Here is a 27,363-nt window from a genome sequence, read left to right on the forward strand (position 1 = left end):
GATCTCTTTATCAGCCCTAGCTTCCTTTTCCTCAAAAGGTTTCTTCCTGAGGTTCTGGTCTATTGGAGAGAGGGCGATGAAAGTTGTCTACCTCTGACAGATGGTGTTCGAAGCCCTAAAGAATTGCCGATGACAGGCCACCTAGGTGTCCCGACTTCCAATATGGCTGAGGGGCTGGTGAATATTACATGGGTGGAGGAATCCATGAGTGTTTGTATCAGCAAGATGGTGGTTGTGGACATCTCTCATGACTGAGATCAATTTCCTCAGAGATCTATGGAAAAGAGCCTCTATAGGAATGGAGTGGAGAGCCTCAGACAGATATTTGAGAGATGAAGATAAGATCTTTATCAGAATCCTCCTTTTCCAAGTCACTGTGAAGCAGTGGAGCAGCAGAAGAAATTTGAGGTACAACCATCAGTACCAGCCAGGTGTCTGGGAATCTGGAGATCCTAGGTACAGAGAACAGATCAGAACTGAGCAATGACTGAGTCAGGTGTCTCGGAAACAGCCAGGTCTAGGGGAAAATGAAACTCCTGCAGTACCAAGAGCAGTGTCAGTACCATATCCATGGCCTGCACCAAAGTGATAATGGCGGAGGGAGTTGACGGTACTATAAATCTCAACCACTCCGAGGGGAGACCTCCAGAAGAAGCCCGATTGAGCATCTTCGGTACTGGGTGAGAAGAGGCAGTGCTCTTTTTGCTGCCTTGATCCATTGACAGTACCAACTGACCTCTCAGAACCTGGGACTTCATAGTCTTTAGGCTTGATCATGCCCTCAGTACCTGAGGAACCAGCAGTCTCGCAAGTACCAGACTGGAGAGCAGTGGGTGCTGAAGGGGATGGAGTCATCGGAGACAGTGACTTCCTTTTGAGGTAGATTCCCTATCTGGATGAATTGAGGGACAGACTTTGGGAGTCTTATGAGAGGAATCTTGGGTATTCCTCTTAGATATCCTTGAGGAGTGCAGTTTGGAGACAGTGGAGGCAGCCGACTTATTCAAAGACCAGCCAACAGGGGTTGGTCCCCTGGCTAGGGTCAGAGGCCAGGCAGAGTGAGCTCTCCATCATGAGGAGTTGAAGTTTGAGCTTCCTGTTTTTTCTGGTTCTACATTTTAAATACCAGACAGAAGTTGCATTTTTGGGAAATATGAGAGTCCCGAAGCAACAGATGTACCGGGATTGCCTTCTGGCATGACAGACAATGTTTGAAGCCAGGAAAACCAGGCATGCCTTTCCAGTAAAGTAAAAACTCCCAGGGAGGAGTAACTATCTAAAAAAAATCCAATAACTTTTTAAACTACTACAGTTAAAACTACTACTAAGAACAACTATAATTAACTACTAAAAGAGCTAAGGGGACACAGTTGAGGTAAAACTTAGTGCAGACAACTGCTAAGGTTCCATCTCAGGTGAGTGGTTGAGAAGGAACTGAGCGTAGTTTGCTTGCACTGTGCGATATGTGGGCCAAATGGACACTGCTATGCAAAAATCTCTGATCAAAGGAGCATGGGGTGCAAGTGCACCCAGAGTGGAGCACCTATAGGGACATTATTCAAAGAAGCAACTAATCACAGTCCTCTTTATACCAACCTTCTATATATTTGAAGATTTATCATGACCCCCCCCCCCCCAACCAGACATTCTCTTCTCTAGAATAAACACGCCCAGTTCTTTCAACTGTTCCTCGAAGGCAGGGGTTCTTAAACTTCATTGCACCACAACCCCCTTCTGACAACAAAAATTACCACATGACCCCAGAAGGGGGGGACTGAAGCCTGAGCCCTACTGCTGCACCTCCCCACCCGGGGGCGGGGGTGTCAAAGCCAAAGCCCCAGGGGTTCAGCCCCAGGCAGGGGGCCTGTAACCGAGCCCTGCCGCCCAGGGCTGAAGCCTTTGGGCTATGGCCTGGGCGGTGGTGGGGCTCGGGCTTCGTCTCCAGTCCCCAGCAACTCTAAGCCAGCCCTGGTGACCCCATTAAAATGGCGTCGCAACTCTGACCCACAGTTTGAGAACTGACCCACAGTTTGAGAACTGCTGCTCTAAGGTCATGTTTTCTAAGCCTCTTGTTTTGTTGCTCATCTCTGGACTCTCTCTCCAATTTGTCCACATCTTTTTTAAAGTGTGGTGCCAAAAACAGGACACAGTACTCCAGCTTAGGCCTCACCACTGCAGAGTAGAGCAAAACAACTACCTCCTTTGTCTTACATACAACACTCCTGTAAGTACATCTCAGAATGACATATGACTTTTTCGCAACAATATCATACTGTTGGTTTTACAACCCACTATAATCCACAGATTATTTTTCTGCAGTACTACTGCCGAGCCAGTTATTCACCATTTTAATTTTTTCTTCCTTTGCTTCCTAAGTATAGTACTTTGCATTTATTTTTACTGAATTTCATCTTACTGATTTCAGACCAATTTTCTAAATTATCAAAGTAATTTTGAATTCTAATCCTGTCCTCTAAAGTGCTTGCAACCTCTCCCAGCTTGGAGCCATCCACAAATTTTATAAGCATATACTTATGGCATGATTTCTTCTTGACAAATCCACATTGGCTCTTACTTATCACCTTATCTTCTAGGTTGAATAAAATTATTCAATAGTTTGTTCCAGTATCTTTCCAAGTATCGAAGTTAGACTGAACCGTCTGTAATTCCCTGGGTGCTCATTTTCCCCTATTTTGAACACAGGTAATATGTTTGCACTTCTCCAACTTTCCGGGACCTCACCGATCCTGCAAGAGTTCTCAAAAATAATAGCTAATGGTTCAGAGATCGGTTTGGCTAGTTCCTTAAGTATACTGCAGCAAAGTTCATCAGGTCCCACCGTCTTGAAGAGATCTGATTTATCTAAACATTCTTTAACCTATTATTTCACTATTCTGCCCAGAAATCCTCTCTCCCTTGTGGTTAATATTGTGTTAAACATCTGGTTACAACTAACCTTTTAAGTGAAGCCTGAAGCAAAAAAGGCATTAACGCACTTCAGCCTTTGCTGTGTCATTCATTATTTGCTTCTTTCCCTGTTAAGTAATAGGCTTAACTTTACTTTGTCTTTCTTTTACTTCTATTGCTAAAAGTGCCAACAAGCGTACAGTACTACACGTAAGTGATGTTGACATCCGTCCCCTAGAAAATGAACTGAGACCACTAACTTATTTAGAGCAGGGCAATGAACAGCTGTAAGGTAGTAACGTATTTCAGTCATTACCACCTGAGATGATTCCAACTGCTGATACAACAATGAAATGTTCTTCTTCCCATTTAGAATCTGGAGGCACCCAGGCACCATACTTAAGAACTCGAGTATATGGACTACTGTAAAGTACCAGTAGGCCAAATCTGAGAAGTAAAACCATTAATAATTGAGACAAAAACTGTTAGTGATCTAGTCTCCTCCTCCCTCTCCCCTTCACAAATGGCCTTTGCAAACCTGGCTAGCCTGCTCCATATTTTTTAAAAATAAAGTTGGTTTTATTTATGGTGGAGGGAAGTATGGGACACATCTTTCTTCTTTAAATGGAATTAACCATTTTTAAATATAACACAGGATATATAAATACAAAAAGTTCAAAATAAAGTGACCCTGAGTCTTTCGGCTTTTTTTTTCTGCACATTTCAGAGTTGGACTTCTTTTGCATAGCAATCAATCAACTAATCATGATTTTTTCCCTTTTTTTTTTGCCATGACAAACAAACCACCACACTTAATTAAAAAATTAAAAATAAAAATAGACATTAAAAAAAACCACCACCTTACCTCTCTCCATTCTTTGCTTCCAATACCTTGTGTATACAAAACACATACTGTGGAAAGAAGAAATGCTCAGTCATTTTCATAATTTCTTTTAACATTCTTACATTAAATGAATCTGTTTTAGGAAGTCGTACATTGCTGTTGCAATTACTAGCTAGGACAATCAAATATCAAATCCTTGCACTCAGTTCCTAATAGTCCTATGCTTGGAGCCCTCCTATGGGGACAATATGGACAATGAGCCTGGAAATAGAATGGCTCTGAAGTGGGCTGTGATACTTACTGCTTGACTTTTCGCAAGTCACTTGACAATCCTTAGATGTAAAACTGCGTAAAAGCAAGATTTCATTAAAATCAGGTTGAAATATTGGTCTAACTATAAGTACTCTAAAAATACACTGTCTTCAGGAGATGAGAATTAAAAGAGAAACAAATAGGGACCCATATAGCAAAGAGAGAGAAAATAGGGTGGGAGAGATAAAACTTCCTGAGCCTTTTTTCCTTAGATCTGCTCCAAATATACAAAAGAAAGATATATGTTGTATATCGATACACTTTTTAACTAAATTCCCACAAACAAAAATTTTGTTTAAAGCCAGTAATTGTTGCCAAAGTGACACATCCACCCAGTACAAGCCTTAAAAAAGGAAACTCCATAATAAAGTACATTTATGAGCTGTCACTAAATGCCCACACAGAATATTTTCACTTTTAGCAACAGACTTCATGCCACTGCCTCCTCCCCAAAAAAGAACTCCCTTTGTTTCCAACAGATATAATTTTTTTATTAATTATTATTATCTGACTCTCCAGCTCCATCTCAGGAGCTGAGAGCAGGAAAACTCAAACCTGGAGGTACAAGAATCAGGAGTTCTCTGCACTTCTGTAATACAGTTAATAGCAACAGTTATCCAATACATGTATAAAATTGATTAGGGCAATCAACTCATTCACATCCAACAGCCATTACAGGTTAATGTTTGTTCACTACACGTGAATTTTGAACCACGTGTAAGCCAGCAACCAAAAGGCAACCTAACACAGTACCACTCCCCCTTCTGAATAATGCTGATCTAGATCTGCCATAAATGGTTTTCTGACAGATTATTCTCCTGCTTCAATACATTTTTAATCTCTAATTTAAAAACAAAAACAAAAAAAAAAAAACAAACCATGCTTTGGGTTGCAGTCTTTAGCAACAAAGGGTAAGGGCCCAATTCAACTCTGTAGCAGGGAGCTGCTGCAAAAGCACCTAATTAGCCCCTGCCCAGTCAGCTCTAATCAGCAGAAACATATTGGGGCTGATGGAAAAGGCCTGATGGTGGCCTGAGGATTGGCAAGACCTGCTGGCCTGACAAGCCACGGGCTATAAAGGCTGGGAGGGATCCAGAAGGCTGGGGGGCAGCCAGTTAGGGAGGGGACTGGAGGCCGCCTAGCTGAAGGCTGGTTCTGCCTGTAAAGGAGGAGATTAATCCTGGAAAGTTGTATATAGGCAGACACTGGTGGTGGGATAACCTTTAGTGAATAAAGACACGGTGTTGCACAACCCTGAAGCCTCTGAGTCTGATTGGAGCAGCAAGCGGGCGCTAGGAAGAGGGGTGGGTCATGGACCCTGTTACATACTCCCATTGGAGTTAAAGAGAATAACCCTACTGACTTCAGTGGAAACAGGGTCAAGCCCTAAACTGGATTTTCTCTCTCATCTAAAAGATACTTTGCTCCATACCTAATTTGCACTAGTCTGCAGTTAACAGAATGAAGGTAAGACAAAGTCCCAGGAGCACAGAAGATAATCCACCCATATTGATCCTGCACTGGCAGGCTAAAATGGGAAGTTGGGACTAGTTTATACCAAATGGCAGAAAAACAATAAAACCAAAGCCAAATAATACCAAGCCAAGATTATCATAGTCTATAGAGGATGAAGTTGATATTAAGGAAGTGGGGGGGGGGGGCTATGATTTTTTTTTAATTACATTGAAATCATCACATTGTGTACCATGATTTTTATTATACTAACCATCTTCCTCTATCCTCCTTCCATCCTATTCTTGTACTCAGACTGTAGGTCTTGTCTTAATTTAGACTGTAAACTCTTCATGGCAAGGAATGTGTCAATTTGTATATGTTTATAATAGTGCCCAAAACAATGGTCCCCCGAGCTAATAAATAAATAATAATAGATAATAAAGAGGTTACTTACCAATAACTATTGTTTGTGTGTTGCCTCTATGTATCCACAATTGTGAGATATGGCACCTTTAGAGTCAAGCAAAGGAAAGGCCTTGAAAAGCCACCTCCAGTACAGCTGCCTGAGAGATCTCTTGCAAAGGTGTCAACCCCTTACTCTATATAAGGAGAAGTGTGCATACACAGACAGCCTCAGTTCCTTCTCCCTAACTGCCAGTCCTAACATTCTAAGAACTCTGAGGTAGAGAGTAAGATTGGCAGGTACTGGGACTACACCCAAGCAACTTTTGAAGAACAACAGCTATTGGTAAGTAACCTCTCTTTAAGGGCCTCTTTATATTTCCATTTATGGGAAATTAGCAAGCAGTGTTCTGCCAGGAGAACATGGGTGCAGAGTTCTTGGCTAAATATAGATATAGCAAAGTTGTGCTACATAATATTGTTATACATCTAGCATAATGTTTGCTCTGACCAACCTGATCCTCCTAGAACTATGGGTATCAGAGAAGTTGGAGGGAAGGCATATAGAAAAAGTTAGCTCTAATCCAGCAGAAACACAACCAAGTGGGATCTTTGGTCTGCGTGTGCTCTTGTGCAGTATACATGGCACTTATAGTGTTTTGCTCAGACACAAAGAGGTCTATTACTGGCCCCATCTATGAAATAATATGTTGGCCTCCACTGGTATCAAGGACCACTTGGCTTGATCCTGAGACCTCTTACTGAGGGACAATGTATAGACATAGTTCTCCCCAGCAAGGTGAAGAGCTACTAGGGAGATTTGGTTTGGGATACAATTTTTTTTTTTTTTTAAATATAAAAAACAATGCACCACTTTTCTTGCTTCTGCTGTTAAAGCCTGCGAATACACTCCTCCCTGCTTGTTGATTTAATAAATGGCCATGGTATTGTCTGAAAGCACCTATACTACATGAAGATGCAGAGACAGGGCCCTCTGAGTATGGCCCTTTGGCCCACCATACTGCGCTGAGCTCCAGTGCATGGATATGGAGTCTGGATTGCTAGGTGTTCCACAGTCCATGCATTTGGAAATCATGATCATGTGCACCCCTGCATGGACTGCAAGCTTCAGTTGTGACCACAACAGTGGGGAAAGGTGAAGCAAAAGATATCCCACTGGAGGATGTTATCCCTGTTCTTCCACCAGCAAAGCTGTTCAAGGACTTGAGAAGGGATGGTCAGTCTTCTTTGAACGTGGTGTACATTTAGTATGTATTTGCCTACCACCCAGAGCTTCAAGGATCTCATGTTCAGACAATCATAAGGTGAGGTGTAGGTTGTTATGGCAATCAGGCTTAGTAGTTTCAGGAATAATTGTGTGGTCTGTATCAGTTGTTCCCTGAGAATTGCCAGGGAGTCTTGACTTTTGGGAAAACTCTTTTGCAGGAAAGGAACTGGCACAAATAGAGTCCAGGATTACTCTGACGAAGATGATCCTTTGTGTGGGATGAAGTGAGTATTTCTGACCTGAGATTAAACAATCCCAAAGACTGCAAGAGATTACCCATATATTGGATTGCTTTGTGAAGTCCTGTTGGGAGCTGAACCTTAGAATCCAATCATAAAGGTACGGTTAGATAAAAATCCCTTGTGTCTGAGATGTGCAGTAACCATCACAAGGCACTAGGTTAAGACTTGTGGAGCCATGGATTAACTGAAAAAAAAAGCCGCTGAACTGATAGTATTTTATTCCGCCACCCCTCAAAAACCCTCAGATACTTGAAGCAAGTGTGTTTGACTGGCACAAGGGCAAAAACCATGTAAACTGAGAGCTGCAAACCAATATCCCTGGGATAGGTAAGATATAATGTCCTGCAGAATAAGCATCCTGAATTTAAATGTTCTCCTAAACCTGTTGAAGTTTAGGAAGTCAAGAATGGCTCTAAAACTTTGGAATCAGGAAATAGTGGAAATACAATCCTTTCCCTCGCTGTTCCTGTAGAAACACCTGTATGGCTTCCCTTATTGAGAAGGGAATCCACTTCTTCCAATAGGACTCTGAGACAGGTCTGTGAAGGAGGAGGAGGAGGAAGAAGGGACAATGGTGAGGTGGCCAGGTGCAGAACTGGATAGAGTACCCAATGCAGATAACATTCAGTACTCAGTGATCAAAGTAATAATGCACTAGGCATTGGAGGAGGAGGAGGAGGAGGAGGGTGAGTCCAAAAGGAAGGACATAAAGAAGGAAGGATTGGAGAGGTAATGTAAATTGATACATGACTCTGAACTGCACCTTCAAAATTGTTTTTTAGAAGCTGATACTGAAGGCTATGGGGATATGTGGCAAGGAATACTTGCTCTTCTGTTGCTCAAATCATTTGCCAATAACAGGATTAGGAGGCAGCTGATACTGCCTCTGGGAGGGAATCCCTTGGTGTTGTGAGGAAGCCTGTCTTTAGAAGTAGAATGCTGGGTAGAAAGTAAGTTGAAAAAGGACTGTATTATTTCCAAGGATGGTGCAGTGGCTTTAGCAGCCTTGGTCTTCTCCACCACCTCACCACTTTGGTCATGAGAGGCTAGTGCCCTCAAAAGCAAGGTCTTTGGTTTTCTCTTGGGATTCAGCTGTGAGAGCCACCTGTAAGGATCTCAAGCAAGAATACCTCACAAGAGCCACTCCTGGGGCCACTGTTCTTGTACTCGTGACAGAGCATCATACAGCGATCCTAGTGCCAATCTGACCCTTGATGAAGAGGGTCCTGGTACTTCCCTCTGGTCCTCAGGCAAAAAGTCCAGGATGGGGCTCTTGGCATCCCATGAGACAATCATAATGGGACATAATGATTTAAGAAGTGGCTTCTTGAAGACCTAGTGAGCTGAACAAAGTAGACTTTCCTGCCAGAAGTGCTCAGCTTACATTGTTCTATGTCAGAAGGGGCAGAATGAGAAGCCCTGTTGCTCCTAACTCTTTCCTATGCTGCAGATACCACTATAGAGTTTGACAGTAAGTACATGTGATTCATAAGCCCACTGGCACTAGCAGGCAAAGAATTCACTGTTCTTTACAAGTAATCTTGTCTCAGACTTGACAAACTCACTTCACCTAATACATCACTTTCATTATATTTATCCATGAAGGGTACACCATGAGGAGGTGTCTCTACGCAACCTTGTGACTTATCAATACGCAATCATGAGGTGTGTGTCCAAGGAATGATGTAACCATATTGAAAATTATCCCCTTATGGTCATGGTGTGAAAGTGAGTACCAGGGAATCATGTATCTCAGTGAGGGCTCATTGAAGTGTGAGGAAGTAGTCCCCCTCCCTGGCTAACGGATTATGTAATGCATTGATGAATGTCCAACATTCCAACAACACAGAAAAAAAAAAAGTCAGTGGAAAACCATCAAAGAAACTACAACCACTGAAACCACTTGGGGTAAAAAGGAACATTATGACAGACAGGGGATCACCCTTTCTATGAACAGAGACACAAAAGACTGGTTTAGTTAGTATATCACCAGGTGGAGAAAGACACTCTAGATCTATTAACTGAGGAGACCTCTTATTCAGCACGGGTGTTTTATGAAAGATTGGATCCTGTTTCCCGAGAAGCAAGCCAGCTCCGTAACAGATTAAACTGGGGGAGGGGAGAAATCAGATTTTATTAGATAGCTAAAGGTAACAAATAATGAGTAATGTAACTAATAAGTGTAGGCCCTAGTTTGTGTTTTATGTGGGCTTTTTAATTGTAACCATTTGTTTGCATCATTCTTGTATCTAGTGGAACCTCTGTATTTTCTTAAAACACTGTTTTATTATAAAAGCACATACATGCTGTGTGTTATACAGGAGCACCAATTTAAGATAGAACTGAGAAACTGGGATACACTGCTCCTTTGGGAAAAGAGGATTTGGGATTTCTGTGAGTAGCAGGTGTCAGGGGCTGGAAATCACAAGAGAACACTTCAGTGGGACTCGGACTGTCATGCCTCTCGTTTATCTATGAGGCAAAGACAGGGCTGGCACAGCTCAGAGGAGAGTGCTTGAGTGGCTGAAAGGCTGGTGGTTTTAGGGAGCTAAGACCAAACCATCACAGACCAGACTCCCTCTCACTAGAGAGGAGGGGTAACAAGGTAACTCACAGTCCCAGGTACTCCAAGAACCATTACAGTACAGTAATATAAATGAATGTCCTTCCACTGGTATAGGATATATCCTGTATACTCTCAGATACAGGTGGAGATGAAAAGTGGGAGCGAGATAGTATCTTGGTTGGGTTGAAAAGAGCAGACCTAATGGGTATAACCAGTCTCTCCATGCAGGGCTTTGAAGCTGTGCTCTGGCTCCGCTCCAGCTCCAGGCAAAAACCTGCAGCTCCACTGCTCCGGAGCTGCTCCGCACTCCGACTCCAGGCTCTGCTCCAAAGCCCTGTCTCCATGGTCTGCATCTCTAAAATGTCAAAAAAGGGGATCCGAGGTCTACATTTGGAGACAGAGAATAATTGTCATTCTTCCCAGTGATTCCTGAAAACTATCTTTTTTTTCCACCATTTTGTTTCAGGATCCAGCTTAGACATTACAGGGTTATGAATGTCCATTATCTGCAATGCCTACAACTTCGAAATGCATAGCTTTGTCACACACAATGCTACAACTATAGCAAACAGGAGAAGAAATCTAGAAGAAGATAATGAAAGGAACCTGAAACTTATAAAATATGGGTGCAGATGCATCTTTTAGCTGAAGGCTTAAGGTAACTCCAGGAAAGAAAATCTTACTGAAATTGCAAAGTGGTTGTTTTGAAAGTATTTGGCTTCAGCTTCACTGAAGAAAGTAAGATGATCCAAACTAATTCTCATCCAAGATGTACCATAGAATTTAGCGGGTGACAGTTCTGATCTATTTATTAACATCTGGCCCATTCGGAAGACATTTTGGGAAGAAAATTGTAACAAAACAGATGGAACTATCACAGGCGAAGTAGTCGCCATTGGAATAAAGAAAAATGTAGAAGATATGCTGAATATACTGAAACCTATTTCCACAGCCTTGAACAAACTGCAGAAAGACTGCTGCTGCATTGCTGACGTTGTTGAAATATTGAAAGAACTTTAAGAGACATTGAAGAAATATCCTACAACAAAGTTAAATTGCTGGCAGGAAAGAAGTGCACGGAGCAAGCAGTGTTATGATATGGGTCATAATATATTTCAGGGCTGGAGGTGAACCATTCAAGCAGTACATATTTGCTGATGATGTTTTAAAGTCACACTACTGAACTGGTAGAAGTCACAAGCTAAGGACCTGGAACCAGAGTTTGTCTAAGTGCTAAACCAACTTTTGACAGCAGTATCCTCTTCTGCTGGCACACAGAGAGAATATTTTCTTCATTTAGACAAATTCATTCATAGTTGAGAAATCGATTGGGAGTTCTAAAAAGAGGAAAAACTTGTCTCACTCTCTCTTCCAGTCTATGAATAAAAATGAGGATGGAGGGGATGAGATCTATTAGTTTTAAAAGTTTGAAGGATAGCCTAAATAACTTAAGAGACTGTTGTCTCATTGTCAAGAAACTTAAGCAAGTAGGAACTTAAGCTCCAGTCATTTTCACTAGACATATTTGAAAATTTTCCCAGGCTGACCTGAAATCTGTTTAATTCACTAACTGCAGCTATCCCTCTGTTCCTTTAATAAGTCATTTAGTTGTACATGTGAAACATGTTTTGATAAGAGACGTTTATGTATCCAAAACATTTTAGGTTGTTTTAATAACTATATATTGTATAACCTCTTTTGTTTATTCAATTAAATTCCAGTTACTATCCTAATGCAGCTAGACAACTCATTTTTTGCTCATGATTTATCTAATAAGCAATATTCACCATCTACTAACATACTAAAATGTACAATTAATAAGAATCTGAAAATACTAAGCTATATAATCACTTAATTAAATGTATAGGGTTACAGCGTACCCTCCTAGATAGCAAAAAGATGTACCAAATCTAGTGTAAAGGCTCTATTTAGTTGTAATTCAACCAATGAGAATGCACCTTTCTTTAGAAAAGAAAGAAAATACAAAAGGAAAAGTTGATTAAAATCATGAATTGAAATTAATCCACTATGCCTGAGGCAAGACAAGAACTATCAGAAATGATTAAAGATCATAATTCAGAGGAGTACTTTCCCAGGCATTTAAAAAAAAAAAAAAACACACACACACACACTAGCCAAATATATGAAGTCAACTTTCTACAAATTTTTACTTTAAAAAGTTGCAAGTCACAATTAATTATAACCTGGTTATCATACATAATTATAACATCAAAATCAATTGATGGATTGGATTTGTGGACATGAGAAATCATTAGAATACCAGGTAACTATATTCAGAATCATCTAGAAAAATCTACCATGATATTATTGAGATTGAGACATTCTCCTAACAAATGACTTCTCTGCTGGGGAATTGTACATTCAAGTTCTGTTTAATTAGTATGAGCGGAGACAGCCATGTCACATAACATTTCTAATTTTCTTGGTATTATGCATATAACCTTTCTGCCCAAGCTGTGGCTGCCACTTGAGTAAAGCGCTCTCTGAATTTATGAGGTGGAAAAGAATCTATGGCTTTAAGTTTGAGGGATGTGTGAACTTACCCACCTCAATAGTGAGACTTCTGCTTTGACAATAAGAATATTATAAGAAACAGTTTGACTTTCTGAATTGTTTAGTCATATATAAATAAAAATACTTACTACTCTTTTGACATCAAATTTGTGAATTTTTTTCCCTTGTCAAGCTAAATTTAGTTATAACGAAGGAATGTTATCTATTCTGATAATTGTGGAAGATGTTATTTTGTGGAGTGGGAGGGGTCTCTCCTCAAAGGATATTTTATCATTTCAACTGTACAATACTGAGATTATATTGCTACAACTTCAGAACTTGAGCTCTTTTTGAGGTTACCATCACTAAAAAGGAAACTTTGTAGAAGTGGTCAATTATGTCAACTCCAGAGATTCAAAACAGAGGTTTAAAATTGTAATCCACCAAAACAAAAGTTTCAGTGTTGAACATCCTGTACTTTGAAAAGGCCCAGTGAGAGTTGCTGCTTACGGAAGTCTTAATATGTAAGAATGAGAATAAAACATGTTTTGCACTCTTGTAATCTGAAAGCAAATACATGGAAAGTCTGACCTGTAGGAAGTACAAAACATGAGCAATGCTGGCCTTCTTCACAGAGGTTCTCCCTTTCCAATGCATGAGTGCTTGAATTTGAGAAAAACTGATAGTATGACCTTCAATAAAGTGTTTTCTTAAGGCCCAAATTTTAATCAGTTACCCACTGTGTGCATCTTTTGTCATTTGCTACCCTTTCAGTCTCCATCATGTCAGAGAAAGCTTTCCCGGTTCCAGATGTACAAAGGGCCCTTGAATCAGATATCTGAGGACGGGAAGTTATAGGAAGAGCAGAATGCATTTTTAAGTCTGAGAACCAAGGGAATCTTGTTCAGCTGGGAGTTGGGGGAGGGCTCCAAGAATGCCTACTGATCTATTCATCTGGCTAAAAGAATCTAAAGCAATAAGTAGATGTGGCATATGTAAAGGAGACTTTTCACCTGTTGTACAGTGCCACTAGACCAGTGATTTTCAACATGTGGTCCGCGGACCCTGAGGGTCCACATACTATGTCTAAAATTGCCAAAGGGGTCTGGCACCTCTATTTGAAATTTGTTAGGGGTCCGCAAATGAAAAGGTTGAAAACCACTGATCTACAGCTATTGTCCCTTGTCCTTTACAACTGCAGAAGCCAGCTCTGACTTTAGCATTTCCTTTGGCCTCAAAATCTGGCCACTATTACTTGAAATACTAAACTGCGAAGGCTTCATCCCTCCCAGTCTACCTGGTACAGACTTAATAAACTCAGATATTCAAGATGTTCATTTGTTCTTTGACAAGGCTCAGAAAGATATATGTTCTTTTCTGTTCATATGTACGGATATACAGGTTCTTTGTAAAGATATCATCTCTTCCCATCTTGGTAGTTCACATTCACCTGTTATCAAGTTCCTCATCATTACCACGTTAATCTTACTCTTGATCTTGTCTAGCATTCTGAGCATAGTGGATAGTTAATGTGCCTTTTTTAAGAGTACCTATTGATGTAGCTTCAACTTGAGATAACTTATTTGAGGAACATATTTTGCAAACAAATTCATGTCCAACAGAATTGTTCTTATTGGTTTCTGGACACTGATCAGCTGAGGACCTGAATGACCACTATTCAAATTTGCAACTTTGGCATCCAGGTTACATGGGGAAAAGGCGGCCACAGAAAGGAGAAACTTCTGCAGAATCATCATACGGAATAAGACACACACAATGCATATACCATCTTTACCTTTAGCTTCATGGGGGTGGGGGGAACAAACCTTAGCATGATCAAGCAAGAATTAAGAACTATTGAATGGCTGTCATGATCCTCACGTATATCTCCTCTGAGATGGAAGCTTTTCTTCTGGCGGTTTAAAGTTGCATCCAGGTGTGGTCACCAGTATAGGTCACATAGGGAATTTTTTCCCTGGTGTATTCTGGGTTGTGTTTGCCTTTTTTTTTTTTTTGTTGAAGTCTCTTTTCTCTGAAGCATCAGAGATGGCCATAGCTGGAGATGGGATACTGGAGGAGGTGGGCTGGTAGTTTGAGGTGGTACCAAGAGTTCTCTTTCTCAGGTCCCTGGCTGGTCAGTTCTTGCTCAGATGCTCAGGGTCTAACTTCCCTATATGGGGTAGGGAAAGAATTTTCCCCAAGTCAGACTGACCATGACCTTGAGGTTCTCCTCCCACAATGTCCTCTGCAGCATGGGGTGCACGTCACGTGCTACCATCGTCTGGGCTTATCTCACCTGATCAATGCCCCTGCCATTGCAAAGGCCTCAGGTATTGGTGCACCACAGTCACTCCTGTTTTTTGCCTGTGGCACACAATAGTTAAGTCTCCAGAGTGCTGTAATACTTAAGCCTAATTCTGGTTGTTGGGTTTAGTGTGTGGCTGGCTGGATGATGCTAGTGGCCTGTGATATAGAGGAGGTCAAACTAGTCTTACACTCGGACTCGAAGATACTAGTACTTTTGAGTTGGAATTTAGTAATTCCCGCCCCCCCCACAGTCTCAGGGTGATCTGGTCCTTTAAAGGGATTGAGGCTCAGCCCTCCCTATGACCGGTATAGCCTGCCTTCCTAGGTCAAGGGATTGAACGTAGGGATTATGGGACAAGGAGGAAGCATGTGGCTAAACCAGGCCTACTGAGAGATAAAAGGGCAGCCTATGGTCATTCCTGGGAAGCTTCCATTAAAGACCAAGCTGAACATACAGAAAGACACCATGAGATGAAAAACAGAGTAGTTTGTTACTGGGGAGACACGTCAGTTATTTAGGTACTGAGCGAAGGAACCCATAGTAGAGGTTTCAGAGTAGCCGCTGTGTTAGTCTGTATTCGCAAAAAGAAAAAGGAGTACTTGTGGCACCTTAGAGACTAACCAATTTATTTGAGCATAAGCTTTCGTGAGCTACAGCTCACTTCATCAGATGCATTCAGTGGAAAATACAGTGGGGAGATTTATATACATAGAGAACATGAAATAACGGGTGTTACCATACAGACTGTAACGAGAGTGATCACTTAAGGTGAGCTATTACCAGCAGGAGAGCGGGGGGGGGGGGGGGAAAAACACACACGGCCTTTTGTAGTGATAATCAAGGTGGGCCATTTCCAGCAGTTGACAAGAACATCTGAGGAACAGTGGGGGGGATAAACATGGGGAAATAGTTTTACTTTGTGTAATGATCCATCCACTCCCAGTCTCTATTCAAGCCTAAGTTAATTGTATCCAGTTTGCAAATTAATTCCAATTCAGCAGTCTCTCACTGGAGTCTGGTTTTGAAGTTTTTTTGTTGAAGAATTGCCACTTTTAGGTCTGTAATCGAGTGACCAAAGAGATTGAAGTGTTCTCCAACTGGTTTTTGAATGTTATCATTCTTGACGTCTGATTTGTGACCATTTATTCTTTTACGTAGAGACTGTCCAGTTTGACCAATGTACATGGCAGAGGGGCATTGCTGGCACATGATGGCATATATCACATTGGTAGATGTGCAGGTGAACGAGCCTCTGATAGTGTGGATGATGTGATTAGGCCCTATGATGGTATCCCCTGAATAGATATGTGGGCACAGTTGGCAACGGGCTTTGTTGCAAGGATAGGTTCCTGGGTTAGTGGTTCTGTTGCGTGGTCGCTGGTGAGTATTTGCTTCAGGTTGGGGGGCTGTCTGTAAGCAAGGACTGGCCTGTCTCCCAAGATCTGTGAGAGTGATGGGTCGTCCTTCAGGATAGGTTGTAGATCCTTGATGATGTGTTGGAGAGGTTTTAGTTGGGGGCTGAAGGTGATGGCTAGTGGCGTTCTGTTATTTTCTTTGGGTGAATGTGGGTTCCCCCTATGCTGCCATCTTGTGAAGTGATATAGCCACTCCTGCCAGCATCAAGGGACTGACTGGCGCCCAGAAAAAACGAGAAGCTGATCTCAGGAGAAGGGATACAGATTGTTGTGTGCAGAGGACAGACCCTGAGAGGAAGGGCTATGCCCAGCAAGGAGTCTGGGATGGAACCTTTGGGTTCTGTTTCAGTTTGGACTTTAATAGACTCCAGAAGGAGTCATGACTTGGATGGAGGGCTAAGTTGCTTCAGCAACCTAGTCATGCTAGAAACTGGTGGGAAACTATCTGACAGGAAGGCAAACTAAGGCAGAAGCAGAGCTTGAAGCTAGACCAAGTGTGAAGATTCAGTACATGTTTGTAGGTATCTATATCAGCTACAAACTGCATTTTGTTTTGTTAGCATTCTTTTGACTGTAAGACCATGCTGTGCCTTCCTTGTTCTCTTTTTACCTCCATCTTGGATGATAATTCCAAGGGGTATAGATACAATACAAACAGTACTAATCAATAAAGTGTCATGACCATTGAATGACTTTGCTCTGGCAATAAAATGGGTATGCTAAAGAGTGTGGCCAAAGTTGCAAGAAACCAAATTTTTTCCAGTCAGGACTCAGGGTGGACTGTAATCAAGTAGCAGATCACCTGATGGTGGACCTTAATCACTTGATGGGGCCTTAAGAGATGGACAAGGAGGGTCACATGAAAGGAGGATAGAAGTTTTTAAAGGGACAAGGTCCACCCTGAGCAGCAGCTTCCCCATTCAGAATAAGACGGCCAGACCAGCCAGGAGGAAGGAAGGGAGCAGAGTCCTGTGGAACTGAAAAGAGACTGACCAAATCCCAAACAATGATCAAGAGTGCTGAAGAACCTTAGCCAGGGGTCTTACACAAATGTAGTCAATATAATAAAACTGCTTGCATCTCTTGTAATTTTTCCATGAATAAAGTATATTCAGTTTAGAAATCCCTTTGCAAAGTCTCTGTATTACTTGCTTCAACTCTCCCATGTTCCTGAAGGATTAAGCTATAAACTGGATTACCCATGGGACTGACGCTCTAGGGAGGGTCTGTTTGATTGGGAAGACTTGGGAGGGTTCAACACCAGTCCTGGAGTCCAGGGCAGCTGGAACACAGGGTCCTATTTCCTAGAAGTAGTACCAGAAAAAAGTCTATGTATGAGTCTGTGGCTGGAGTCTGCCCAGATCCAGAAGAGCTCAGAAGCACATGGATCCACCAGTTGAGTCAGTCCAAATAGCTGCCCAGTGAGGAGGAGCTCAGCCAGGACTGTAACACCAGGTAATTCCTATTATACCCACAAATTACAACAAAGCCACAGGACTGAAGTTCATCATTGCCTCAGTATTGAGAGCTCTTTTCTCCCTCAAAGAGGCTTTTCAGGAAATGATAGAAGTGCACTCCTTTTGGAATTAGGGATGCAATGAAAACGACTAAGATTTTCATAAATATTTGAGGTGTTGCCAGTCTAGATAGGAAAGCCTTCTATTGGAAACGCTCCTTTTCATAAGTGATCTGGAGGAATCCCCTGTGGCAATGTCTGGAAGGAATTTGAAGAAACACCATCCTGAGATCTATCAGAGTGTGCGCTAGTGATCACAGATCTCTCTGTCCCTTTTTCCACCAAGATCAATGCCTTCTACCCCATCCCTTCCAACCTGTCCTCATCCCAGTCTCCACTCATCTAATCTCACTATCCTCTCCCCTCTCCCAAGCTTCCCCCTCTGTCCAACCAGTCCCAGTTTTTCTCTCTCTCTCTCTCTCTCTCTCTCTCTCTCACACACACACACACACACACCTTGCTCCAATATGCTCCTCTCTCCCAGATCCAGTTCTTGCCTCTCCTGCATTTGAGTCAGGCAATCACCTTCTCCATCCTGCCTGGGACCAGCAGGGGGAGCATTGAGAGCACAGGGAGAATCTCCCTGCTTGAGTTCTAGTGCCTGTTGTCACTCCTGTAGCATCAACTGCAGAGAAAGTCCTGCTTATCCCTGTAGCCCTAAGAAGTCTCTGAGCAAGTGCAAACTATAAACCTCTCAACCTGGCCAAATTTGGGAGAATACTCAGGAGGACAGCAAAAGGCAGATTTGTCTTTTCTCAGGTGTGGGTTCAAAGTCCTTGGAGGCACCAAATTGCTGCAGAAGACACAGTTAGGGGTTTTTAAATAGACTAAGATTAACAATGAACATTAGAATAGACAAGATTAAGTAATAAGAAATTAGATACACAAGCAAGAGGAGCAGGCAGGAATAAAATATTTTTTAAAGTTACACACTATCATAAAAATATACTGGAAAACTACTGGAACTAGAAAACTACTGGAACTAACAATACATGTCCCTATCATACATCTCAGAATGGAAAACAAAGTCGTCGCTTGTTATCTCAAACATATCCATTTTCTGAGTTCCCTATCCAATAAATACCTGAAGCACTTGCCCCCAAACAAGGGCCAATAAAGAATGGACTACTATTTGAATTAGCTTGTCTGAGATGGTTCGCCCTTTCCTTGCTAGGTAAGCAACCATTAGAAATATCTTAGATTCCACCAGTTCCACTCCTGCATGACATCACCATTCAGGAGGCATGTTCCTGTCCCCGCCTGTTTCTGTAGAAAACCGTCTCTATTTAGTGTATTTTTAAAGGATTGTGAAAGGCACACACAACTTTAGATTTTTACTACTCTGCAAGCACTCAGCTAAACAGATAAAATGAGCTAACTGCCTTTTTGAATCAGAACCATATTTTGAGATACCAGATCTCTGAAGTGCCTTAGAAAATTCAGAACTGCCAAAATCCCCAGAGTATGTGTATGCAGTTAATCAAGAAGAGACTAAAATATCTAGAAGGTGAGCAGCTCCTGTGTGTGGGTTACCTGTTCCAGGAAAGATGAATCTGTGGTTACTCCAGAAAGGATCACAGAAGCCCATTTGTAAACGCAGGCTTTCCTTGCACTGACACCAAGCCAGTGAGGCTTGGAGATAGTCCATTACTGTATACAATGCAAGGTTATGTATGACGTCTGAACACTATGACCCCAGAGTCTACTGAGCTGGTATAATGTGGAAACGTGCCATGAGTGTAACAGATACTGTTTGGCAATTAGGCCGAAAATCCACAACATCATCAGAACATCTGCTGGAGCCAGCAGATGATCTGCTTGATTCATAAAAGCTAATCCCAACCTAAAGTAGGAAGGCTTGGAATTGAACTTCAATAGCATATAGTGAGTTTATTCCCCCTAGTCCACTGGATTATATAGAACACTCCTAGGCACACCTCAGCTAAAAAACCTTACCTCCTACTGTGCATGTCTGTAGATATCCTAAGGAACGAATCTATTGACTTTGTATATCCTACCTACTTTTTGCCTACCTGTAGAAACAGTTTGTTTTGGTGAAGTGGAAATTAGAGATACTGCCTGTATTTGAGATGCATCCCAAAAGGCATGCAAGTGACTACAATGTGCCACGCATAGAGCCAGTCTCTCGCTGGGTCAAATTTGGGGTACTGTGGATGCAATTCAACAGTATTGGCCTCTGGGAGCTATCCCAGAGTGCTCCATTGTGACCGCTCTGGACAGCGCTCTCAACTCAGATGCACTGGCCAGGTAGACAGGAAAAGCCCCAGGGACTTTTGAATTTCATTTCCTGTTTGGCCAGCGTGGCAAGCTGATCAGCACAGGTGACCATGGAGTCCCAGAATTGCAAAAGAGCTCCAGCGTGGACCGAATGGGAGGTACTGAATCCATGGAGGCAGAATTCTGTTCCAAAAGACAAAATGCCAATTTATTTGCCAAAATCTCCAAGGGCATGATGGACAGAGGCTACAACAGGGACACACAGCAGTGCCGCGTGAAAGTTAAGGAGCTGAGGCAAGCCTACCAAAAAACAAAGGATGCAAATGATCGCTCTGGGTTAGAGCCCCATACACACTGCTTCTAAGAGCTGCATGCAATTCTAGGGGGGGTTCCTACCACTACCCCTCCACTGTCCGTGGACACCTGCAAGGGGGGAGTCTCATGCAATAGGGATGAGGATTTTGTGGAGGAGGAGGACAACGACGTGGTTGACGATAGCGCACAGCAGGCAAGTGGAGAATCCCTTCTCTCCGGCAGCCAGGAAGTGTTCACCACCCTGGAGCCAATATCCTCCCAACCCTCCCAGGGCGGACTCCTGGACCATGAAGCCGGAGAAAGGTACACTCACCAGAGGTGCTTTGTAAATATAATACAGGGTTTAAAAGCAAGCATGTTTAATGATTAATTTGCCCTGAAGACTTGGGATGCATTTGCGGCCAGTATAGCTACTGGAAAAGTCTGTTAACGTGTCTGGGGATGGAGCGGAAATCCTCCAGGGACATCCCCATGAAGCTCTCCTGGAGGTACTCTAAAAGCCTTTGCCACATGGTGTGGGGAGGCCCACTCATGCCGAGCTGTTCGCGTTTGGCTGAGAGGGATCTTCCCTGAAACTAGCCACGGAGGGGGGTGGTGAAGCACATGTGCCATGTAATGTGAATCGCTTGATTCAGTGTGAAATAGCCTTCCCTTTGTTCTCTAAAATGTATCTTTTTAAATACTACTCTCCCTTTATTTTCCTCCCGCAGCTGCAAATGTTTCTACTCTCCCCCATCATCTCCGTCCCAGAAGCTAGCGCAGATTAGAAGGCGAAAAAAAAAGCAGTCACGATGACATGTTCTCAAAGCTCATGCAGTCCTCCCGCACTGAAAGAGCTCAGTAGAATGCGTGGAGGCAAACAATGGCAGAGTCCAGGAAAGCGTTAAATGAACGCGATGAGAGGAGGGAGGATGCAATGCTGAGCCTAATGGGGAAGCAAACTGACATGCTCAAGCGTCTGGTGGAGCTGCAGAAAAGGCAGCAGGAGCACAGACCACCACTGCAGCCCCTCTATAACCGCCTGCCCGCCCCAACAAGTTCCATATCCTCCTCACCCAGATGCCCAAGAACGTGGGGGGGAGGGAGGGAAGGCTACGGGCACCCAGCCACTCCACCCCAGAGGATTGCACAAGTATCAGAAGGCTGGCATTCAATAAGTTTTGAACTGTAGTGTGGCCTTGTCCTTTCCTCCTCCACCACCCCACCCGGGCTACCTTGCGAGTTTTCCCCCACGTGTGATGAATTAATAAAGAATGCATGATTTTGAAACAACGATGACTCTATTGTCTCTGAAAGCAGTGATCGAAGGGGGCAGGTCGGTTGGCTTACAGGGAAGTAGAGTCAACCAAAGGGGTGGGTTTTCATCAAGGAGAAACAAACAGAACTGTCACACCGTAGCCTGACCAGTCATGAAACCCGTTTTCAAAGCTTCTCTGATGCGCAGAGCGCCCAGCTGTGCTCTTCTAATCGCCCTAGGGTCTGGCTACTTGTAATCGACCGCCAGGCAATTTGCCTCAACCTCCCACCCTGCCATAAACATCTCCCCCTTACTCACACAGACATTGTGGAGCATACAGCAAGCAGCAATAACAGTGGGAATATTGGTTTTGCTGAAGTCTAACCTAATCAGTAAACTGCGCCAGAGAGCTTTTAAAAAGTCCAAAGGCACATTCTACCATCATTCTGCACTTGCTCAGCCTGTAGTTGAACAGCTCCTTATTACTGTCCAGGGTGCCTGTGTATGGCTTCATGAGCCATGGCATTAAGGGGTAGGCTGGGTCCCCAAGGATAACTATAGGCACTTCAACATCCCCATCGGTAATTTTCTGGTCTGAGAAGTAAGTTCCTTCCTGCAGCTGTTCAAACAGACCAGAGTTCCTGAAGATGCGAGCTTCATGCACCTTCCCCAGCCATCCCATGTTGATGCTGATGAAACGTCCCTTGTGATCCACCAGTGCTTGCAACACCATTGAAAAGTACTCCTTGCGGTTTACATACTGGTTGCCAAAGTGATCCAGTCCCAAGATAGATGGAACGCATATCCCTATCGACCCACCAGTTAGGGAACCCCACTGCAGAAAAGCCATCCACTATGACCTGCACATTTCCCAGAGAGTCACTACCTTTAATAGCAGCAGCTCAGTGATAGTGTTGGCTGCTTGGATCACAGCAGCCCCCACGGTAGATTTACCCACTCCAAATTGATTCCCGACTGATCGGTAGCTGTCTGGCTTTACAAGCTTCCACAGGGCCACTTGCTTCTCAGCTGCGAGGGCCGCTCTCATCTTGGTATTCTTGCGCTTCAGGGAAGGGAAAGGAAGTCACAAAGTTCCAGGAAAGTGCCCTTATGCATGCGAAAGTTTCGCAGCCACTGGGAATCATCCCAGACCTGCAACACTATGTGCTCCCACCAGTCTGTGCTTATTTCCCTACCATCTGTCTCAGGTATGGGAGCCACGTTTGTCTGACACACGTGCGAGCAATAAGAATGACCCGGGATTTGTCCTGCCTGATCTTGTGAATGATCTGGCTCAGTAGTGGGATCAGCGGAAATGCATACAATAGTGGCGCTTCCTATTTTACAAGGAGAGCATCGCCCAGGGAGTGGTGTCCCAACCCAGCTCAGGAACAGTATTGTGGGCACTTAGCATTCTGAGCTGTTGAGAACAGATCTATAATGGTAAACCCCCATAGTCTGAATATGGCTGTGAGAGTTCTGGGATCCATCTCCCACTGGTGGGTTTGTGAGAAGTCCCTGCTTCATTGGTCCGCTGTTATGTTCTGACATCCCAGCAGATAGGATGCCAAAACGTCTATGTTGGTGATGCACCAATTCCAGAGGTGTATTGCCTCTGCACACAAGGGGCATGATCAAGCTCCCCCTTGGCGATTTATATAGAACATAAATGCTATATTTTCCATAAGGATCTTGATGGTCTTGTTCTGGATTAAAGGGAGAAAGTGCTCATACGCGTTTCAGACTGCCCTTAGCTCCAGTAAGCAGGTTAGACTCCGCTGGGGACCAGTGGCCCTGGATCGTATTGTCATGTGCCCCCCATCCCATGATGGAAGTGTCCGTCATGATTGCTATAGTTGGAGCTTTTTGTTGAAAGGAGATCTGCGCAGAAGTTCTGTGGTTGTGCTCATCATGTGAGTGAGTCCTTTACCCTATGGGGCATTGTGAGACATCTGTTGAGGGAATGTCTGTGAGGTATATATACAGGCCTGGCTTCGAACTGTAAGCATCTCATGTGGAGCCTGGAATATTTTGCGACAAACGTTGTCACAGCCACGTGCCCCAAGAGTTGTAAACACGTTCTGGAGGACGTTTGTGGGCTGTCCATCACTGTTGCAATTAGATTGGCTAAGGTGAGGAAGCATTGTTGGGGTAACCTCACTGTTGCTGTGAGACAGGCAAGGTAGGCTCCTATAAATTCTAGCTGTTGGACATGAACCATGGTGGACTTCTGCACATTTATCTGTAACCTAAGGTCCATGACCAGGGCTATCATGGTCTGTGTGGCGTTTATCACTGCCTGCTGCGTTGGTGCCCTGAGCAGGCAGTCATCTAAGTATGGAAAAATTATCACCCTGGCTGCAGAGGTGAGCTGCAAAAGCAGCAAGAAACTTGGGAAAAACCTCTGGGGCGGTTGATAGGCCAAAGGGTAGCACTCTGTATTGGAAATGCTGATTCCCTAGGTTGAATCTCAGGAACCTTCTGTACACCGGGTGAATGGTAACATGGAGGTCGAGGGCTGAGAGCCAATCTCTAATGCCAGAATTATTGTGGCTAGAATCACCATTTTGAAACAAATTCGTGAGAACACAATGTTGAGTTTTCGTTAATCCAGGATGGGTCTCTACCCTCCAGTCTTTTTCGGAGTAAGAAAGTAATGGGAATAAAACCCTCTCCCCGTGTGTTGAGTAGGTACGGGTTCCACAGCACCTAATTGTACGAGGTGGTTTATTTCCTGTTGTAACAGGTGCTCGTAAGAGGGGTCCCTAAAGAGGAATGGGGAAGGGGGGGTGGGTAGGTAGAATAGAAATAAAAAGAGGATGGAGTAACCCTTCTGGATAATTTCCACATCCCATTTGTCTGTAGTGATATTGTTCCAGATTGTGTAATATAGAGACAGACTGTCTCCAAAAACGGGTTGGAGACGGGATCTGGTTCCGGAACCGAAGAGTGTGGAGGTCTCGTGCCCTCGACCACATCTTCAAAAAATGATTGTCTGGAGGTGGATGGTTGAGACGTGGAAGGCTTCTCTCAGTTTTGCTGGTGTCTTGTCTCCGTTTACATTTTTGGTCATACTGTCTTTGGGGCTGGGAGTATGGGGCAGCCCAGAATTTCTGGTCGTAAAACCTGCCTTGTTTCTTTTTGTTTGCAGGTACATAGATGTCCAGGGTTTTTAAGGTCACCCAGGAGTCATTTAAGGTGTGTAAGGACACATTGGTGTTTTCTGCAAACAATTTTTGCCCCTCAAAGAGTAAGTCTTCGACAGTGGCTTGAACCTTCTTCAGGAACCTGGAGAAGTGGAACCAGGATGCCCGGCACATTACCACTGATATAGCAATGGTCTGTGCTGCTATGTCTGCAGAGTCGAGAGAGGCCTGTAGGGCTGTTCTGGTAGTGAGAGCACCTTCAAAAACGTTAGCTTTCTGCAGTTCTTTTCTGTCATCTGGCAGATTTTCAATAAAAGCTGACGTCTTGGAGAACAGATTATGTGTATATTTGGCCAACAAGGCTGAAAAGTTAGCTATGCGGAACTTCAGCATAGCTGAGGACTAGGGGTCATTCTAGACTGGTGTTGTTTTCCCCCTTTGATTAACCACCTCTACCACCGGCGAGGGAGGAGCTGTGGTGGGTGTCTGCCAAATTATTTTTGCAGGGTCCATTATGGAGTCATTAATAGGCAGTGTTATCTCTGCTGTTGGGGATGCCTGAAGTATATCTGTGAGCTTGTGTTGGGTTTCTGGTAGCTCTGGTTAAGGAAGTGTCCAGGGATTCTGCTACCCTTTCGAATAGGGTCCTGGAAATCATCCCCCAAAGCGCAGAGTGGTGGCATTACCGTTTCGTCCGGTGATAAAGACAAAAATGTGAGTGAGTGGCAGGGTATCACCTTCAGGTTTGTCCTCAGGCTTCTCGAGCTCTTCATCCTGCATCTGGGACAGTTGGTGAAGGGGACCGTGTTGTTCTGGACCTTGTTGGATTGGGGGGGGCTGAGGTTCTGGGCCATATATATATGGCCCAGGGATCCCAGTATGGCCAACTGGGTGGGAAGGTCATAGGAGGTGTACCCATGGTTGAGCCTGCCAGCCTTGTATGCCTGCAGATGTTTGGTGCTGAGAGTGTCCTGATTTAGGGAAGGAGTGGTGAGAGATATATAGCCCTGCGTCATCCTCTTCTTCCTCATCGCTGGAGAGGGGAGGGGCTGACCCACTGGGAGTGGACACCAGGCTTGGTCCTGGTCTAGCTGGGATACCGTTGGTACCATATAGGGGAGCCCTAGGCATTGAAGCAACTATCAGGTCCGCCTGTCTCATGAGTTGCTGTAGAACCATGAGGACTGGTGCCAGGGGAGGCAGCATGCACTGACTAGGAATCAGGGTCAGAGCTGTCTGTGCCGATGACTTGTTGTGTTGTTTAGGTACAACAGGTGCCACCACTGCCCTGCTCGGTGCTGAGGTTTTCTTCGGCTCCATCAGCGCTGAGCTGGGAGGTTTGGCTTCAGTGTGCATACCTCCATGAGAGCTTGCCGGCATATGGTCTTTAGCTCCTTGGGAAGTCTTTGTGCCAGACGTTCCTGTTGCCTCATGGTCTGGCGCTCTCGGTGCAGTCAGTACCAGAGCAGATTTTTCACTCAGTGATCACTTTCTTTTAGGCGAATCTCATTGTAGGGATGAGTGAGACCACTTTTTGGTAGCCTTTTGGGGAGCAGGCTCCTTAGCAGCCGTTTTTGAAGTAGAGTCCATCAGATGCTGCCGCTGGCGACCATTGGCCAGGAGGCATCCTGGACTCAGGGTAGGAAGTTGGTCTGAGGGATTTCTCCATCATTAGGAGTTTCAACTGTAGATCCCTGGCCTTCCTTGTCTGAGCAATCACTTTGCAGTGTGGCACTTTTGAGCAATGTGTGTCACACCGAGGCAATGGACACACTGAGTGGCCGTCTGAGACTGGTATCGGAAGCCTGCAAGTCAGGCAGTGTTTAGATCCAGGAGAGCTGGGCATGCCAGAAAGGATACTTGCTTTGGAGAAAGAAGAGAAATAAGCCTGTTCTTGTTTCTCTCATTGTCTTTCAAAGCCAGGGACCCGCTGAAGAGGTGGGGTGAAAGGGAAGGGGAAAGGTATAAATTTTTTTTTTTAATAAAGGAAAACTACGTAAAATATAAAATATAGGCTATAAAGAACTAAATGATAGTTTTCTGTTTTTCCTGGTATTGTTAGCCTATTGAGCTATCTAAGGTAAGAGAGGCGCTGCTGTCACTCTGACTCAAGGCAAACGCGGAAGAGAAGAAACTGGGGGATTGTTGACTGTGCACACTAGACAACCACTCGGAACAGTGCGAGATGGCTGATGCGCGGGTGTGGCCAACCAGGCACTGCTACTACAAATCTCCAATTACAAAAACGCAGCGTGCCAAGACACCTGAAGTGGAGCACCCACAGGGACACGCCTCGAAGAAGCAGCATTAGTACCATTATACAAGGCACTGGTGAGACCTCATCTGGAATACTGCGTGCAATTCTCGTCTCCCACTTTTACGAAAGATGAATTCAAACTGGAGCAGATGCAGAGAAGGGCTACTCGGATGATCCGAGGAATGGAAATCCTACTTTATGAGAGGAGACAAACAGCTTGGCTTGTTTAGCCTAACCAAAAGAAGGCTGAAGGGAAATAGGATTGCTCTTTATAAATATATCAGAGGGATAAATACCAGGGAGGAAGGGGAGTTATTTAAGTTAAGCATCAACGTGGACACAAAAACAAATGGACATAAACTGGCCATCAACAAATTTAGGCTCGAAATTAGGCAAAGGTT

The 27,363-nt window shown here is 43.8% G+C and overlaps 1 protein-coding gene across 3 annotated transcripts in view; it reads right to left on the reverse strand.

Moving 5' to 3' along the window:
- CPNE8 (copine 8) overlaps positions 1-27,363 on the reverse strand; it is a 285,766-nt gene that overhangs the window by 233,153 nt on the left and 25,250 nt on the right. For all 3 annotated transcript variants that reach the window (XM_074942429.1, XM_074942430.1, XM_074942431.1), the window contains exon 3: positions 3,773-3,819. In XM_074942429.1, coding sequence (XP_074798530.1) covers positions 3,773-3,819 — 47 coding nt within the window. The remainder of the gene's footprint in view (positions 1-3,772; positions 3,820-27,363) is intronic.

This window comes from Natator depressus, chromosome 1 (genome assembly GCF_965152275.1).
Source record: "Natator depressus isolate rNatDep1 chromosome 1, rNatDep2.hap1, whole genome shotgun sequence".
Lineage (NCBI taxonomy): Eukaryota > Metazoa > Chordata > Testudines > Cheloniidae > Natator > Natator depressus.